General features: G+C 49.3%; 1 protein-coding gene across 4 annotated transcripts in view; it reads right to left on the bottom strand.

Moving 5' to 3' along the window:
• Window positions 1-2,868: 2,868 nt before the first annotated feature.
• Window positions 2,869-17,641, bottom strand: part of TP53INP2 (tumor protein p53 inducible nuclear protein 2) — a 33,051-nt gene continuing 18,278 nt past the window's right edge. Inside the window, exons 3-5 of one of the 4 annotated variants that reach the window (XM_075011881.1) lie at window positions 15,706-15,736; window positions 15,395-15,530; window positions 2,869-12,337 (exon numbers count right to left, since the gene is read on the bottom strand). In XM_075011881.1, the coding sequence (XP_074867982.1) occupies window positions 12,088-12,337; window positions 15,395-15,530; window positions 15,706-15,736 (417 nt within the window). In that variant the 3' untranslated portion in view covers window positions 2,869-12,087. Of the gene's footprint in view, window positions 12,338-15,394; window positions 15,741-17,641 lie in introns of all 4 variants that reach the window. The other 3 variants (XM_075011879.1, XM_075011880.1, XM_075011877.1) reach the window with 3 other exon arrangements.

Here is a 17,641-nt window from a genome sequence, read left to right as displayed (position 1 = left end):
TTTGTACAGTAAGTCATCTTAATATACTGTTCCCAGTAAATGCAAGGTTTTTTCCTAGAAACAAATAAATGGATATAAAAATTGGGTTATTGTAAGATGAAGTCCAGAAGTGAGCACATTAACCTAATATGTTGTAAGAAAAGCAGGGGAGGAGCGGGGGAAGGCAGTTGTAAACTTATTTCTAAATTTTCATTTTTCATAAAAAAAAAAAAAAAAAAATTAGATTACAGGGTTGTCATTTTTAGCTATTAAAATGATGTATTGTGCTGTTAAGTACTGTATGTGAATAGCAGTAAGAGGGTTACAAGTAACCCCTGTCTTGTTTTGGAAATGTAAATAATTTTTTTAATAAAGTAGATCTGATGTATTTGTTGTAGAAAAGGACCAGTGAGATACATATGAATTGAAGGGTTTGTATAATGTGGAATCCCTAATGCTCGAAATAAATGTTATTGTCCTGTAATGTGGGTTGTATTATTCTTAGCAGACACACAATACTGTCCAGGGAGATTGAATGGATTATTTGAAGCTCTAGGCTTACAAGCTCCTTATTTGGAACTTTAAAGAGGAATTTGTTTAACCACAATGAATTAACTAGCACAGCTGTTGTTGGAGAGAGGCAGAAGAAAATATTCGGAGCCTCCTACCCCAGCCTTCAGGATGAATGCATGTAATGTGAACCAAGGAGCACCCACCACAAGGTAGCTTTCTGCATGTGGAAGTGCTCTCCAAGAGGAGGCTACTGCGCAGAAGACAGCTGTTCCAAATGCCTGGAGACGTTCTGAAATCTGGCACCTGGAGGGTTTATCCGGATAAGTATTCTGCGCTCAGTGGTGACATGTTCACGTGTGCCACAAGAGAAAGTAGGTCAGCCTTCCTGTGCTGGGATGCTTTCATGGTAAGAAGCTGAGGCCTTGTCTATACTACAATGGTAAGTTACTCTAAATTACACGTGAATAACGTAACTGAAGTTGCCGTACCTTGGGTCGACTTATGGCACTGTCTGCACTAAGCTGTGCTGGGGGAGACTCTCCTGCCAACTTTCCTTACTCTTCTCAATGAGCTAGAGTCCCTGAGTCGACCGAGGAGTGCTCTGTGATCATGTTAGTAGACTGTATTGAGTGCACCCATGCTGAGCTAGTAAGTGCATACATCACCTCAGGAAAAAAACTCCCTAGGCTGTGCACACAGGTGATTTGACAAAAGTTGTACTGTGTAAAACTGGTCTGTGGAAGACAAAGTGGCAAATAAGCTGTTTTGTGCTGAAAATGCCCAATGTTTATTGGTCAGGTTATGCCCCAGAAAGCTGAACTTTTCGCATATAAAACTTCAGATGGAAAAATTCTCCCTGGGCTAGGGCCAAAGGGGCAAAGCAGCTGTTCCCTGAGCTCTGAGACAGTTAACTTCCCCCAGTGATGCTGTTTTGGTACCTTGGATTACTGCAGTAGGGCTCAGAGATTTTTGCCAAAACCCTGAAAAGAGGCTATTATTGTACTTTCTTACTTCCAGCCTCCACACTTCACCTTCCTTGAAAGCCATTCCCTGAAAGCCAAGTTAAGATATGCAGGTATTTCAATATTTTTTCCTGCTTTTGAGATCAAGCTGCATCTGGTTTTAGTTTTTAATTGAAATTGATGGCTAAAGTCCCAGTGACTTTAAGGGGACCCAGAAAGAGCCCCATATGGCATACCTGTTACTTTCCCAAAAAACTTAGGCTTAAGTGGGAGCCCTGGGTTTATTTATAGCTTCTTGAAGTCTTGCTGTACGTTTTGTTAGGCTGGTGACAACTTCAGGGGTGATATTTGTGGAAATGGGCTCCCCTTTTCCCACAGAGCAAGTGCAGGTTGCGTAATCACAGTGTGGTGTTCTTCACACTACCCTACCAAGGGGTGTGAAATTGGAGAGACCAGACCTATGAGGGCGGGAATAGCTGGTCTCTTACTGGGCTGTTCTGGGCCTGGTGGCTGAGGTTGCCAGCCAAGGGCCTAGTTATGTTGATGTTTTTCATGAATGGAAGCTGGAACAACACCACAAGAGTTAAAGCCACTAAACCCTGTTCAGATGGGGGAACCATTTTGAATACTTTTGACCTGGAGGTGAGAAGTTCTGTATTTCATGTCCAGTCCCCAAAGTCAATTCAGTCCTCCTAAGTTTGCTTTTCCTCCAAGAACAGCTCTGACTTAGGCCCCCTTTTTTTGTTCTGGATGTTGAATGTAAAACTTACCCCTGGTTCCTGAAGCCCCGCTCACTGCTGTTTGGACATCCTACACTATGCGTGTAACACAAGTGGCACCAGCAGTTAGGATTTCCACATTTAAAATGTTACAAAATGTGTCTTTGGGCTGGAGGGTTGTGGCAACTTCAGTTGACTTCTCTGCACCTTTCTGGGCTGTGGTGGTGTAAAAGCTCCAACCTTTCGCATTATTCATCCCTCACTCTGCTCTGAGGGTACATGGGGCTGATGACCTCTGCTGGGACAGCTAGTTTGGCACTGACACAGACTGGAGATTGTCTGTCTCCACAAGGCTGCCTCTTTGATCAAACAGTCAGCACAGGGCTGCTGCCTGGCTCAGGGGAGGGGAAAAAACAAATCTAGTCTGTTTGTTTCCTACTAACTGTTAGGGCTCATTTATGCGGGGAAATTTACCAGTATTACTAGACGCATGTAATTCTATAGCCGTAGTGAGTCTGCCAGCTAGCGTGAAGTTCATTCCTTTCCCCTCTGTCACAGAGGCTGGTCTGCTTTGCCTCCCTTCATCTCTACCCCACTCTCTCTGCAGTCTCCTCTCTATGTTGATCATAGCCAACTTTGTGTCTGATTCCTCCTCCATTGCAGAGAGTGCTGCCTCCCGACCAGCGTACAATTCCCCAGAGCATGTTAAAATGAAACCCATCGTGTGAATGGGATGTTGTGATAAACAGCTGATAGTGTGTAGATAGCTTAGAAACAAAAACCTACCCCCACTTTGGATGGTAGTGAAATATTGCAGCTTAGTTACCTTTTTTTCCAAGGCAGGATCATCCACCAAAGCCCAGAAAAGGCCATTAATGGTCTTTGTACTAGCTCAGTTGAAGATCTCCATACCACCGCACACAGATGGGGATGTGCTGCATTAAGATGCATCGCTTTGAGCCAGAGGTTTTTATTTCACCATTTTCCAACAGATTCCCACTGTCTGCGTGGACGGGAAGTGTGAAGAGCAGCATGACACTTGGCTGTTTTCCAGTCAGACGTCTTGCAGACTCACGAAATGGAAGGCCTGTGTTCCGATCTGTACTGACACGTGAAACGCTGGTGCTTCCCTCCTTAGGAGAGTACTTAACTATCCCCCAGCAGCACACATTGCTTCAGTCGGTGAAATAAACTCTTGGCTGTTACAGCAAAAGAAGCTGCCAGATCAAGCGCATGGGTTCAGCCCTTCAAGGCTTCTTCTTGACTTTTAACACACCCTTATTTTCTGAAATATTAAGCTGATGCTACTACAGTGCTGCCTCCTGGTCGCATTGGCCTTTCTGTGCCCCAGACTGATTTGTTAATACATTTGGCTCCACTGCAGCAGTGGATGTAACCAGTTTTCCTGCACCTGGTGTCATTTATGCACATGCGCGCACGCACGCACACACACACACAAAAATATGCTTTAAATATATAGATTTTTTTTATTTCTTGTGGTTTTCCTTTATATTAGATTTTTTTTTTCAGGACAACATTAGTCTACCAAAACCATGTTACATACACACACGCACACAACGTAACATCTCCCAGGCAATCGTGTCCTTCACTCTGCCAATATTTTGCAGATGTTTCAACAGTATTCTACAGGGAGCAGTCTCTTTCTACGCTTGCTTACATTGCTTGAACATGTAACACACAACAAGGATATATTTTGTTAGCTTTCTGTTGTGAACTGGGTTTCAGTTCTACAATATAAATGATGTAGAAAATGTGGGGCTTTTTTTTTTGTCTTTTGAAAACCCCTTTTTTAAAAGTTGTCCTGCTATTGTAAGGCATACAATAGTTCCTCAGGGTTAAATCACCCTCTCAGCTGAACAGAGCTGGAGGGAAAAGTCTACTAGGAGTTTAATATGTTTGGTCATTGGGGTTGTGTTCAAACAGGTCAAATGCATGCTCTCAAAATTTGCTACTTGTCAGAGTGGCAGTGGTATGGAGGGAGGGGAAAGAAGGTGACAAAACCAGAAAATATTCTGAAACTCATTTAAGAAGGTGTAAGGCAACCCTGTCAAACCAAATAGTGCCTTTGCTTTAGAGAAGCCATTGAAAGGACAGCAAATTTTTCATGTACAGTTTGTTTTGGCAAAGTGCTGGTGGTAGTCATGTAATCTTAATACTCATATCTTCACCCTCAAACTGGTGGGAGGATTTTAGGTGGGAGGTTCTAAAGGTGCATAAATGATTTAGGCACCAAAATAAGGGGATTTGGAAGCCTAACTCTCTTGTCTCCTTTGAAAATATCAGATTGCGCGCTCAAAAAAAAAAACTAGAATTTTTTTTGTAATTTAAATTCCAAGTCATCTTCTGTGTGGGATCTTACCTATGGTTCCCTAATTTTGTTGCCAAACCAAGCAAGAGGGTGAAAAGCACATACACAGTCAAAACACTATGCAAAGGTATAATGCAATTAGGAGAGTATTATGAGTATACTAGCTAGTGGGAGGGGGGTGATATATACACAAATAAAATATTGCAACACTCAAATGCTACCTTAAGATACAGTTATGATACAATAGAAAAGCCTATTACTATGTTGCTGTTTCAGTGGGAGTTGTTTCCTTGTCTCAGCAGTAAAAGCCAAAAGCACAGCAATGGATTAGATACAAGATGTTTGCAGTGAGAGTTGGGTGTATCAAATAGTTTATCCTCAGCTTTGCTCCCCAGCTTGCTCTTAAGCAAGGAGTTGTTTTGGGTTTCTCATACTGGTGAATTCTGCACAAGTTACATGTGCCTAAGTTGTCTTTCCCCCTCTACCTGCAAGGAATAGGGTCTGCCACACTCCCTAGCTAAATGGTAAAATTCTGGTTCCAGTGAAGTGAAAGGAAGCTTTGCTGTTGACTTCAGGGGTGGCAGTCTCCATATAAGAAGGCCGAGTACTGGCAGTGGCTGTAACTAAGGGCCAGTGTCTTGCAGAGAGGCAACACTTGCTGATCTAGAACTATGAGCCTGATGTATCTTAGGCCAGGTCTACACTGGACATTAAAGTCAATGGTAGATATGCAATTCTAGCTATGGCAATTGCATAGGTAGAATTGTGGCTTATCTACAATCGACTTCCCTGGCCATCTTCATGGAGGGAGGTCAATGGGAGAAACTCTGTTGTTGAGCTCCCTTATTCCTCGCGCTCTTGAGAAGTTCAGGGGTTGAGTGCTGATCCCAGGTAGTTCGATTTCATGCAGCCCTCCCAGGCATGTGAAATTAAACCCCATATGATTGACCCAGACCAGGTAAAGTAGATGTAGCCTTAGGCTCTAATCAGGGTGGCCTGTGACTAGGGAGGCTGGTGTTGCCAGTGGGCTTAGATGAGGAAGGGCTAAATGTTTCATCAGCTCCCTGTACCTCCTCTTAAACCAAGGGGGTAGTCGGGGCCAGACCACAGAGCTGCAGTCTACTGAGCAAAGAAAGAAAAAGTTAGCGTTAGACTCAGCTTGAATACCAGATGCCATTGTTGGGGTTTTTTTAAGCCTCTTTTTGAGGAAAATGGGGGATTTTTCAAAATTAAGTTTCATGAGCTAACTTTGCAGAAGGAGCCTTCTTGTGTTTCCAGCGGGGGTGTAATGCCAGAGGCCACAGCACCGCCCCTTTAAAAATCTGGCCGCATATGTCCAGTGGTCAGGGTTGCTGTCACCGTTCACTTCTGGCATCCAGGAGCTGCCTACTCTTGCATGCTCCAACAGACAATCTGCCTTGCTAGAGGGACAGCAAAAGGGAGCAGCAGCATCAAAACAAAAGCAATTTACTAAGCAGGACCTACTGCTTCCTTCCCTGCCCCCTTCTCATTTATAAATAGACTTGCTCCCCTGCCTATTGATGAAACTCCCAACCAGTTCAGGGGCCTGAGAGCTGGGCCAGGGAGGTGCTCACACACTGACTGCCTCTCTGGTTGCTCCCAAGCCCTAGAGAACAGCTGCAGGCGGGGAACATAACCAGTTAGTCTTGCCTGGCCTGTCCCATGATCTTTGGCAACCGCTGCCTGTGACCACATATGGGAAGCACTTTAAACTTCCAGAATGGGACAGTCTTAAGGTGAAAGCAAGCCCTGCCTAGCTGCCACGTGAGTCACCAGGTGCATCACAGGAAAAGGTTCTTCTGGAGTGGCATAGAGATGTCACCTGAAACTAATGGCAAAACAGATGAAATTCTGGACCCTGGGCTCTGAGCCATTTTACTTTTCCGATGCAGCCTGGGCGAAGAGACGGTAACCAGCTGACTGCAGGGTGCCCTCAGTGCAGGCAATGGCATAATATGTCTCTGGCCACGTTCCTGGAGAAGTTCAGAGCTGGGGTGTAGATGTGCCATCCAGACATACAGTAGTCTCCTGTCTTATTGTAATCACACTTGGCTTGCATCTTTCCAACAGGCAGGGAGCAGGGTGGGAGGGTCTGAAAGGTTATGATATGGTAGTGTCTTACGTTGTGGAAATAGTTGAGAACAACTGTTGATGGAAGGAAGATGCAGCAGCCCTGGAAGAGATTCCCTGTCCCCTGCCACCAAGAAGGGTAGGGTTTATCTCTGTGTGGCTGAGGATGTGGGGTCTGATCCTACGTTGGCCAACTGTTGGGGCTCTAGGGACAGCCCAGGGTGAGCCATATGCAATCCCTGTGCTCCTGCTCTGGCTGTGGCATCCATGCACAAGAGAAACTTGGGCCTGGGATCAAGTTGCCCTTTCCATGTAATTTCTGCTCAGTGGGAGGAGGAATGATCACCATCCCCGCCAGGCTCCTCCTCCAGTCTGCCCCTCCCCCACCACGAGAGGTCTCCTAGAATGTGACTTTTTTCTCACCCTGTGACTTTTTAAAAATGTTTAAAAAGTCCAAAATCACATTATTACTAAGAGCAAAGGGCCATTGCAATGTCCCTTCCCTCACCCCCTTCTGAGTGGCGAGACACTATTCCCAAGACATTCTGCACTAGCCTGGCCCTATCCTACCCCCATTGACTCTGCTTGGAGCAAGATCTAGCCTGCAGTTTGTGATTTGTACGGAGCACACGTCCATTGGCAGCTCTGCCTCTGAGCTCTTGGGGCTTTGGTGCCCTCTTAAAGTATATTGCTTATGGAGAACTAGCTAAATACTTCCAATAACACTGGTCTATGGAAGGAATAAATTACATTTCAGCCATTTTCATGTGATTCCAGGGACCCATGTGAGGTGAGATGGGACTGGGAGTGCCACAGACTGGACACGGAGCTGGAAAGTGGAGGCTGCTAACTATAAATCAGTTACATGGGTGCCAATCGAATCCTGTTTCTCTTCCAAAAGGCAGCAGGCACTAGCAGTTCATGCAATGAAAATAAAAAGACAGCCCTCTGGGTTTAGCAGATTCCTTGTGTATGTGCAGGCTAGGCTAGTGTCCACAGCCCCCCGGGAAAGAAAAGAACCATCAGAGTCAAATGGTTCTAAAAGATGCACTTGTAAAGAGCCTGACACGTGCTTGTCCCTGAGTCCAGGCTGTTAATTTCCTCCATACAAACAAAACAGAAATTGAAAACGCAGTGTAACCATGCAGGTAGGACATATGAGCAACATGCTCCCAGACCGCATTCGGTTGGTCATTTAACCTTTCAGGTGAGAACATCACACGAGTAACCACAAACCGGAGCTAATGGATCCAAAACAAAGCCCCAACCCATACATCCACTCTGTGTTTGTACAATGCATACACACATGCGCACAAAGGTTCTGTGTTCTAAGCACCTTTTGTTTCATGTAAGATACTGGAAGAGCCATACAACTGTCATGGGCTCGACCTGAGGGTTGAAGAACTAAGACAGGAAATGGGGTAGCAGACCAGGACGCCTAGTGATCACTGTTTGGTAAGCCAGACAAATTGCAGCGTGCCTCCACGCACAGTGTGAACACACTGCTGCCACAGCATGAGTTCTTGGGTCACACGTTATAGCAGGTGCATTTATAATCAGCTTGTGAAGTACAAATATAGGATGGCCCAAATTCCAGAGTTCAGCACCAGCTGGGTTGTCCACAAGGTTTGTGTGTTTTGGCTAGGAGTGTGTGGTGGTGGAGGAGTGGGGAGGGGGGCGGAGTTCAGATCTAGCATATTGGTTAGGAGTGGTCTCTAGTAACTGTAATCACCAATGGTTCAATCGGAAATAGCTGCCCGAAGGTGCCTTGCCATTAGTAAAGGATGATGTTACTGTTTTTAAATCTTGGCCAGCACTGCTCTGATTTCTCAAGGCGGGCTAGAATTTACTTCCATGCTGCGTGAGAACTTTCTGTTCAGCAGTGTCATGACAGCAGCCGGGCTTTGAGTTGGGCGACCCTAGGAATACTCTTGTGCAGAGCATTTAGAAAGCCAGACCAAGAGGGTCGGAAAGTAAAGAGCCTGTAGGGTCACTGCGAACCACGTTTGCTTTGCTGAAGCATAACAAATGTGGAAAATAATCTCATTTGGCCCTGTGGTTTTAGAGGCGCCTCTAGCACCAGCAGTTTAGCTAGCCCCAGCAGGCCACTTGTGGGCTAACCTCATCTGTCAGCTTTGATTCTTGGAAGCTGCTGGTAAGCCATGGTGACAGGAAACCATTTCACAAATCCTACTTTGAAGGTGAAGGTTTTCATAAGAGTTTAGAGAAGAAATTGCAGCAGACGCAGCTTATTTTTTTAATTTCCACGTGTCCTTGAATGGTGGAAACGCAACAGCATTGGGCAAGTGCAGAGCACTGCAATGTGAGCCGGCCTATGAACAGGAAGGGGACAGTTTAGTTTTTGTAACTGCCCCTCACCCACCAAGGGAAGGGCAAGTAGTAAGTAAAGAGCCATAATGGAAGACAGTGAGTTTCATACAGCTTTGCAGTTTTACTAAATGCCTGTATTGTCAATGTGTGATTCTCTTCTCTTGACAGTGGCCTTTTCCAGATAAACGTGTTGGGCCAAGCCCAGCTCTGGCATAGCAGCATTAAAACCAGTGGGGGAGGAAAGTGGCTGTTCATATCTGAGGTCTGACTCTCTACTACAGTTATTGGGGAGTTATTCTTCATGCTGCTTATGGAGAGAAAATCCCTCAACTCCTGGAATTTTATTTCCTATTGGAAACTCCCTATAGTCCTGCAGGAACGATAAAAGACGAGCCAGCGTTGGCCCTGCCTGTTGAATTAGGCTATGGGTGCTGTCTTGTAGACCCCTTGTTGGGGGACATATCTTTTTCCATCCAAGTAAGGCACAAGTTCTGCAATAACAGTTCTTGGCCCTGGGCTTGGACCTCCTCAGCTGCTCCTGTTTTCATTCTTGTCTTGTCCTCTCTCCTCATGCCTTCCTTTGCTTCCCAGTCTCTCTCGCTTCCTTTCTTTTTCCATACTTTCACTACCAGCTTCGACATACTTTACCACCTCAGCGACTGTTGCAAAAGCCCCTTTCTACACTGTCCTCCCAAACATGGGACCTGGTAGCAGACCACACACAGTTACCTCAGCATGAAGCTGAACTGCAATTCCCACGGATTTGAATGATGGGTTGTGTCCCACCACTAGCTTAAAGATTGTTCTGACAAAGAATTATCCACTGAGGAGGTTCTCCTTGGGGATGATGGGATGGAAGCCCTGTGATGACAATGGGGGGATCCCTTGGGCTTTGCTAGTGCCAAATATCTCTTGTGGGTGAACCTCTGTGGCCAGTCAGAGAGCAGCACGGAGACTGCCATGCACAGTCCTCTTCTGTCAGAAAGACCTGTCAGCCCAAGGAGGGGCCATTAGGGAGGCTAAAAAGGAAATTGGGCTGTAGGTAGAAGACATTATTTGATGTCCCTGCTGCTGTTCTGGGGAAGCCTCAGAGCTGGGTGGTGGGACTGTTATCTCCTCTTCTGCCCTCTCTTCCCCTTGCCCTTCCCTGGGGTGAGGCTGTCCTGTCAGCTGGCAGTGGCACATCGACCAGCTCCCCAGAAAGTGGTGGGATTTGCACAATGCTGGTTTGTTTGCTAAGGCTCCAAATTTTGACTTTAAGTTAAGGGAAAAAAATACCCAAGACCTGTTTGGACACATGCAGATCACTGGCTACCCAGAGCACCTAAACCAACGTAGACCAGGGGGAACCTTTGGTCAGAAATCCAGTGATTTGAATGGACTGAGGAAATGACGATCCGGCCTAGTAGGTAGGCCTCCTTGTTCACTGTTAAAGCATTGGCGCTGAAGACCTAATACAGTGTTACAACCAATTGCATAAAGCACATGCCCCCCGCCCCCACTGCCTTCTGCTCAGCCTGCTACCTAAGCTGAGAATCCTTTAGTTGGAGGGATGAGTTTTTCAGGGATGAAACATCATGGTAAAACACAAGCAGGTCAGTGCCAGGAGGGTTTGTTGTTATTTTTTCCCTAAGCTAGAGAATGTTCCTGACTGTTTTATGAGGCAGATTTGTTCATGTCTTTCTACCAAAGCCTGATCTCTACCCTGTGTTCCACGTGCAATAATCTGCTTACAGTTTTGACACTTGTCTATTAAGCAGAACTGCTTGGCAGGGCTGGACCAAAGGTATTGTAAGAAACCCCACTGCAGCCTGAAAGCACCAGAGTAATGAAGCGGCCGTTGCTCTCTGTGTGAAAGAGCTGTGGAGAGTTAAGGGCTCCAGCAATACTGCAGAGGCTGGATTTCCAGAAGCACTGGGTAGCTGCAGCTCCCCCTGGTTTCACCTGGAGTTGTAGGTGCGCAACACTTCTGAAAATCAGGTCTGCAATATTTAGGAGGAATAGGGATGATCTGGGCCTGCTGCGAGGGGAGGACGACAGCCCCAGAAAACTGATGTCATGATCCCCACCCCCAAAAGCATCTCCCAGCTGCTCACTGCTCATGCCTCTGCCTGCTGAGTGCAGCTCACACTCAGCTGCTGCATAGGGCAGCACCCCAGCCACACCATGTTGACCCAGCAGTGGCGGGAGGGATGTTGCCTCCTCCCACACTCATCACCTCTGCCTAGGAAGAGGCTCAAGCAGGGCTCCCTCTCCTGCTGCCTGGCACCGCCACACAGACAGCTCGAGAACAAGAGCCTGCAACTGATCCTCAGCAGTGACAGCCCAGCCCTGCTCCCAGGGTAACTCAAAGAGGATCTGATTTCCAGTCCGGTTTCTCATGAGGGAGGGAGGATGTTCATATTCCCCATAAATCATCGCATCTTCCTTGAAGCTGGACCAACGTTGTTCTTTTGTTCCAGTTTGCACTTGAACTCGGTCTCTGTTTGTGACATCACAATCTGTTCCAGGTAGGAGGAGTGTGATGTCATAAATCAAGGCACTGGTGTCACAGGCGCCCTCGTTAGTACAACGGCAAGGGAATCAAGGAAATGACAGGACATCTTCACCCTCCCCGAAGTGCCGCGGGAGGCTGGCGTGAAGCTTGGTGAGAAGGAACACGGTCCCTGCGGCCACCACACTCAAATTCAAACCGTTGCAAGAGCTACTGGAAGAACTTACTCGAGTAGTGGGTAGGAGGTGGGGAGGTGGGGAAATCCTCCCATCAGGGCAAGGGGTTGGACACAAGTTTTCCAGACGCTTCAGCACTGATTGATTTCTTGACATTGGAAAGCTGCCCCCCAGCCTTGTCCCTCTCCTGCTCAGCTCCCGAGCAGAAGCTGCAGGCCTCGGGGAGGGAGGGTGGTGCAGAAGGACGAAAATAATAGGCAAATCAATGTGTACGTGCGAATGTACAAAGGGGAGCGAAGCCAAAGGAGAGCCCAGCCAGGATCCACCGTGGAGCATCGCTAGTTCAGAAGAAACCAAGACACTTTCTCGTGGAGATAGGGCTAGTCCAGAGCAGGGCTGAAGATGCCGCTGCTGGAGAAAGCATTGTGAGATGGGACGTGAAGCTTGAGAGTTAAAAGGACAATGCCCGGTGGTGCAGAATTCCTGAAGGGGGTTAGTAGTTGTACTGGCGCTGGCAGGGTTGGTAGACAAAGCTGCCCCGCTGTTTGGCCCGCCGAGGGTGGCGCTCTCGAGCGCGGTTCTGCCGCTGCAGGGCTTTCTGACTGAGCTTGTGCTTCTCTGCCTGCTGCTTTGCCCGCTGGATCCGGCAAACCTCACTGACCTTCTCCAAGGCGGCAGCTTTCACGGTGAGGGAAGTGGGGTGGTGCGGGGCATGGCGCTCCAGCCGGGGCTCGGGCACAGCCCTAGAAAGAAACATGGACGTTAATGGGCAAGCTCAGGGTGCGCTCAAACAGCTAATGGGAAACATTGCTTTGCATTTCTCCCAGGTGCGAGGGGGGTCAACTGCCAGCAGGACTTACACACGAGACGCAACGCCCTTCGGAGGCGGCAGTGCACAGGCCCCTCCCGCACAAAAATACAAGCTCCCCGCATGCTCAGCATGACCCAGAATAGCCCCCGGGGAGGTGGCATGTGGGACTGGGCTGACACTGTGGAACTAGTGCTATTTTTCTCAGAGCAGCATGGCTGGTTGATGCAGATTGATAGCCCTGAGAGAGAGAGAGAGAGAGAGAGTGTGTGTGTGTGTGTGAGAGACAGATGAACACACAGGGACAAATTCAGAGGCAATTCTGTGGTGATTTCTTCTAACCTCTTAGCCTGCAAATGACAGCGGCTTTTGGCCCTCTTTGATTTAGTAATTAGCGTTTACTTGAGACCTTTCCCCTACTAATCCCCTCTGAATTGGGCCTGCTATCTCCTGCAAGCCACGCTGTCAAAAGACCATTACAAGGCCAATCGAATTACCAGTGAAGTGGCCCCAGGACAATCTGCAATCACACACAGTTAAAAGACCCAGGACTTCCCCGGAGCCAGTGACTGCCATGGTTCGCACAGATGCGTCATGGGGAGAAAGGCTCTTCAAAGCCAGCTACGTTGTCTGCAGACATTCTCCTCCAACCGTGAGGGAAATCGGGAGAACTGAGCGCTCCTCATTTTCCTTCCTACTTTTAACTGTTATTTGTAGCCGTTTTGCTTCATAGTTCACCCACTCGAGGGCTGAGATAGAGGAAATGACAGACCGGCTGATGATGTTCAGTGTTGCTCTCAGAAACTTGACCCTGGATTTGCTCTTGCACTGGGCCACACCCCATAACACTGAATTGGGCTCATATGCCAATGGCGAGTTCAGGCTACAAGCGGGAGGCTGGCTTGCATTTGCGGTGATGATAACGCAGGTAACACACACTGCAACACTGAGCAGCCTGAGTGGCTTGTAAACGGCCACGCAGTGGCTCCTCTGTGCACTGGTTATGCCCTCCACAGCTGCTGGTGGGGGAATGGGTGGGACTGGAAACAAGGCTTACAGCTGTCTCCTGGGGAGCTCCCCTTGGCTGGAAAAGCTTTGGCTTTGATCACCTCTCAGGTTATTTTTCTGCCTAGGAATGTGTGGGCCGGGGGGCGGGGTGGGGGGTGGGGGTGGGGATGCCCAGTACAGCTCAAGTTGCAGGAAGAACAGTATTCGAGAGTGAAGGATTTTGCGCTCAGCACTAGAATCAAAGGAAACATAGATGAGCTGAGGAGGAAGAGCCAACAACTACCCTTCCTGAAGAGCAAACATGGCACATTCCAAGGCACCAGCGAAAGGTGAGTGGAGCTAAGGCCACATAAAAGTCTTAGCGGCACAGGAATGTTTTTTTGGTGGTCGGTTTTCTCCAGTGCTTTTTTCTTTTCCCTCTAGAAAAAATGGTGCCGGTACTCAACTCTGAGGATTCCTTACAGGGTTTAGGGTGTTCAAGTGCAATGCCCTGGATCCCACACTGCTGCAGGACTGGCGGTGAAAATTTTTCTGGTGTGCTAAACAGAAGGACAGTGCTGGAACCCCATTCCAGTGTCTTCCGCCAGGAAAAAAAGCCCAGCTTTTTCTGCTGGAGCGATAGTAGTCAGGCTGAAAGCGTGTGGCCGCTCCACTTCGTTTACACCTTCTGAGGCTACTTCCCTTATCCCTACCAGAGCGGGGCAGACGGACCAAGAAGTCCCCTGGTACAGATGTAAGTTAAACTGCCTGTGACCACAACATTACAGGACATGGGGGATTTATCAGAATGCTTCTTGTTGGCTTCTACCGTTAATTCCCCAGGATGGGGGAGGACAATCCTGACCACTTGGCGAGTGGCTTGCAACCAGCATTGACTGGGGGGATCTGACAGTAATGGAGAAGTGGTGGGGCTAGGCCCCTTGGTGGAGAGCTGTGTGGGGCTCCCACTAGAGCTGCAGTTGTGGTGCACCAACAGGAGAGCTCTCCTCAGCTGGCCCACGTGCATGGGAATCGCTACTGGGAAGCTTGGGTGTGGTAGCTCAACCATCGGGGCTGTTGATGGAGGGTTCCCGAGTTGTACAGGGACCAGGGATGAGACCCATGTGCCTATTCCTTGCCCCCACTCACACCAGGCCTCCGAGTTCACCAGCAGCAAGGCCAAGTTGATTACCACCACGACTATGGAGTGGTCTGCAAAGGCTCTGTTAGCAGAGCCCTTTTGCTTTCCTACCGCCCCATGGGCGCCCCATCTTCTGCATTTCTTCTTGCAGGCTTTGGCATTCCATTAATTGCTGTCCAGAAGGGCCTGGGCATGGTCCTCCCCAGAGAAAGGGGAAGTCCAGGCTTCCCTGACAGGCCTAGGTGCAGGTCCAGGGCATGGTTTGGTATGCGACTCTGAGTGAGTCAACTCTCCACAACCTGGGATTGCACGATGGCAGGGCTGGCTGCCAGTTAAAGAGGGAGAAGACAGCTGGCCAAGGGGCCCAAACCAACAGAGCACAGGCAAGAAATAGGCCAGGCAGCCCACGCGTGAAGCTGTGTAATGGGAGCCACTTAGGTAATCTGAAAGAGGGGGGCAGCCACGTGACCCTGAGGCCACAGTAACTCTCCAGCAGTGTGGTCAGTCACTGCTGAAGCCAACGAGCGACAGGGGGATTGGATCCCGCCTGAACAGACCAAACGCCTTTTGTGGGTGCCAACAATTAATGTAACGAACGTTTCCCTGGAGACAAGGCTGTGGAGCCCATCGGGAGTGCCCCCTACAGCCTCTTCGAGTTGTTCTGCCATTGCCTGGCTAGCCAGCGGGCAAGGCCCCTCCTCCCACAGGGCCACTGTAATCCTGGCTCTGCCACTGACATGACCTGCAACCTTGGTCTAATCACTTAATGCTGCCATCGCTCCACCTGCCCAGCAGGAAAGCAGAGATGAGCCCCGTCTGCCTGTGCCATGGGCCGCAGCCACCCCAGGTGCTGTTGTTACTCACCCTTCACTGAGCGAGTCCTCAGGGCTCTCCTGTTCCACCACAATGCTGGTGCTGGTGACGTAGACGGACATGCTGGGGTGTTCAATCAAGAGGTCCTCCATGGGGCTGCTCTCCACCCTGATGGGGCTGGGGCCTTCTGCAGTAAAACAGGGGGGAGGGGTGACAAACCAACTCTCGTCCATCAAGCAGGGGTCGGGCTGGGAGGGCACAGGCCTGCTGACACAGTCACTGAGTGAGTGGGGCGCAGAAGTGGTAGGTGGGGGGGCCCCAGGGCAGGGCTGGGAATTGCAAATGGAAGCCCTCGCACCTACCCGCTGCTCTTCGCTGGAGGCCAAAGTGTAACTAGCTAATGAGAGACAAGAGCCGGCGCCCACAAGGCAGGAGCAGCGGGGGGGGAGGGAAAAAGAAACCCATTGTTGTTTGAAGCCATGCGGGAGGGCGGGGTAGGGGTGGCACGCAGGGGAAGGATAAAGAAGCAGAGAGCGAGAGCCACACACACATACAATATACAGTGGGGGGGGAGGGTAAGAGGGGGGGAGAAAAAGGGGCATTATTAGTAAAACGACACCCCACCAGCAGCCCTGATCCTGTTTCTCTCGATAAAACCTTTATAACCCACTATGCAAAATAAAAGCACCAGCACAGGGTGGCTGATTCAGCCAAGCACCTGCGTGCCCGAGAGACAGCTCAGAACCAGGAGAGCATCTTCAGGGAAAAGACTGGGGGGGGGGGGCGGCGGGGGCAGATCTTGCTTGCGCTTTGTTATGGGATGGAGGCGCTCTGTCTACCCCCCCCCCCCCCCCCCCCAAACCTAAAACTAGTCCCGGACTGTCAGGCGTCAGCTTATCCCAGACCTGTGCTTGCAGGGCTTCTTCCAGCTGCCTGTAGCCAAGCGGCACTTTCCAACCCGCTAGTCGACATGGTTATAACAGCACTAGATGGGGCAGGGCCAATGCATAAGCTCCCTGAGCTGGTTACAGTGGCGCTGGAGGTTAGCTTGGGTCGTGTACCTGGATTATAAACCTGGACAGGCTCAGGTTACAGAGCCAACTCTGCCACTTAGCAGTGTGCGCTTTCCGGGGTCTGCCTCCATCAGAGTTGGGATGTAGATGGGGCCTTCTTAAGGCTAAACGGCAGCCCGCGTCGTGCTTTACAGGGCTGCTGACCAGCCCTAAGCTGTCAGCGCCTCTCCCCATTAAGGCGCTCTGACCACAAGAAACTGCCTGTGTGCTCTCAAAGGCCGATGTGAGTAGGGCGAGGGGCTGGCAGGGCTGCCACCACCCCTGCTAAGCTCATCAGTTTGCTTCAGGCGATACCAGGGAGCGGGTCTCTTGGAAGGGCATCCTGCGCAAAGGGCTTGTTGTGCAGTCTAGCATTGAGCCCTCTGCAGCCTGGCGGGTGAGCACGCGCCGACCTGACTGCGGCTCTGCAGCGAGACAAAGGAAAGGCAGAACACAGACGCGCACGTCCGGACGCACAGGGCTGGCATGCGAGCGAACCTGGTGGGCAGAACAAATTTTGTGTGCACCAAAGCATGTGCCGATGTGCACCAGCAAAAGCAATCCAGGCTGCCGCTGGTGAGGGATACTGAGCACGCTGCTCCTCAGCTGGGCAGCACCTGAAGCTCTCCTGGGTGGCCGCCTAAGCATGCGGCTTACAGGGAGCAGGGTTTGGGTGGTGGGGGGGCACTCAGTGGCTTTGCTGGTTGGCGTGGTATTTCAGGCTTGAAAAGCAGTTTCATACCAAATTAGTAAAGTCCTAATTAAGCAATAGAGCTCCTCTCGGGGTCATTGTTTCATCTTAAAAATTCCTAATGGAGCTTCTGTGCCAGTTCTTTTTTTGGGAGGTCTTTGGAATTACACCTGCCAGCCCTGGAAATCACCTTGTGTATCACGGCAAGTTCACGTCTGCTGTTCGAATCAGCTCTTATACCTGGACAGAGACCGTTTCCTTTTGGAGGCTACCCTTTAAACACCCCATGTCAAGACCCTTATTCTCTGGTTCCCTCTCATGTGTGGCAGTTTCCTGTTAGCTACTTAACTTTATAATCAGATCTACATAAATCTGCATATCGGTCTCTAAAGTCTTCGCTTGTTTTGTGGGGCCCACTGTTGTGGAAATTGCAGCTACAGGCAACATGAATTTCCAGGCATGCAGGTCACAACCAAGTCATACTTTTGCAGCTTTATCACCATTCTTTTAATCTTTAAGATAAGGTTATTTAACGGTTCACTAAATGACTGTATC

Source organism: Carettochelys insculpta, chromosome 17 (genome assembly GCF_033958435.1).
Source record: "Carettochelys insculpta isolate YL-2023 chromosome 17, ASM3395843v1, whole genome shotgun sequence".
NCBI lineage: Eukaryota > Metazoa > Chordata > Testudines > Carettochelyidae > Carettochelys > Carettochelys insculpta.
Note: the sequence above shows the minus strand (reverse complement) of the source record. Positions and strands in the feature narration are given on the sequence as shown.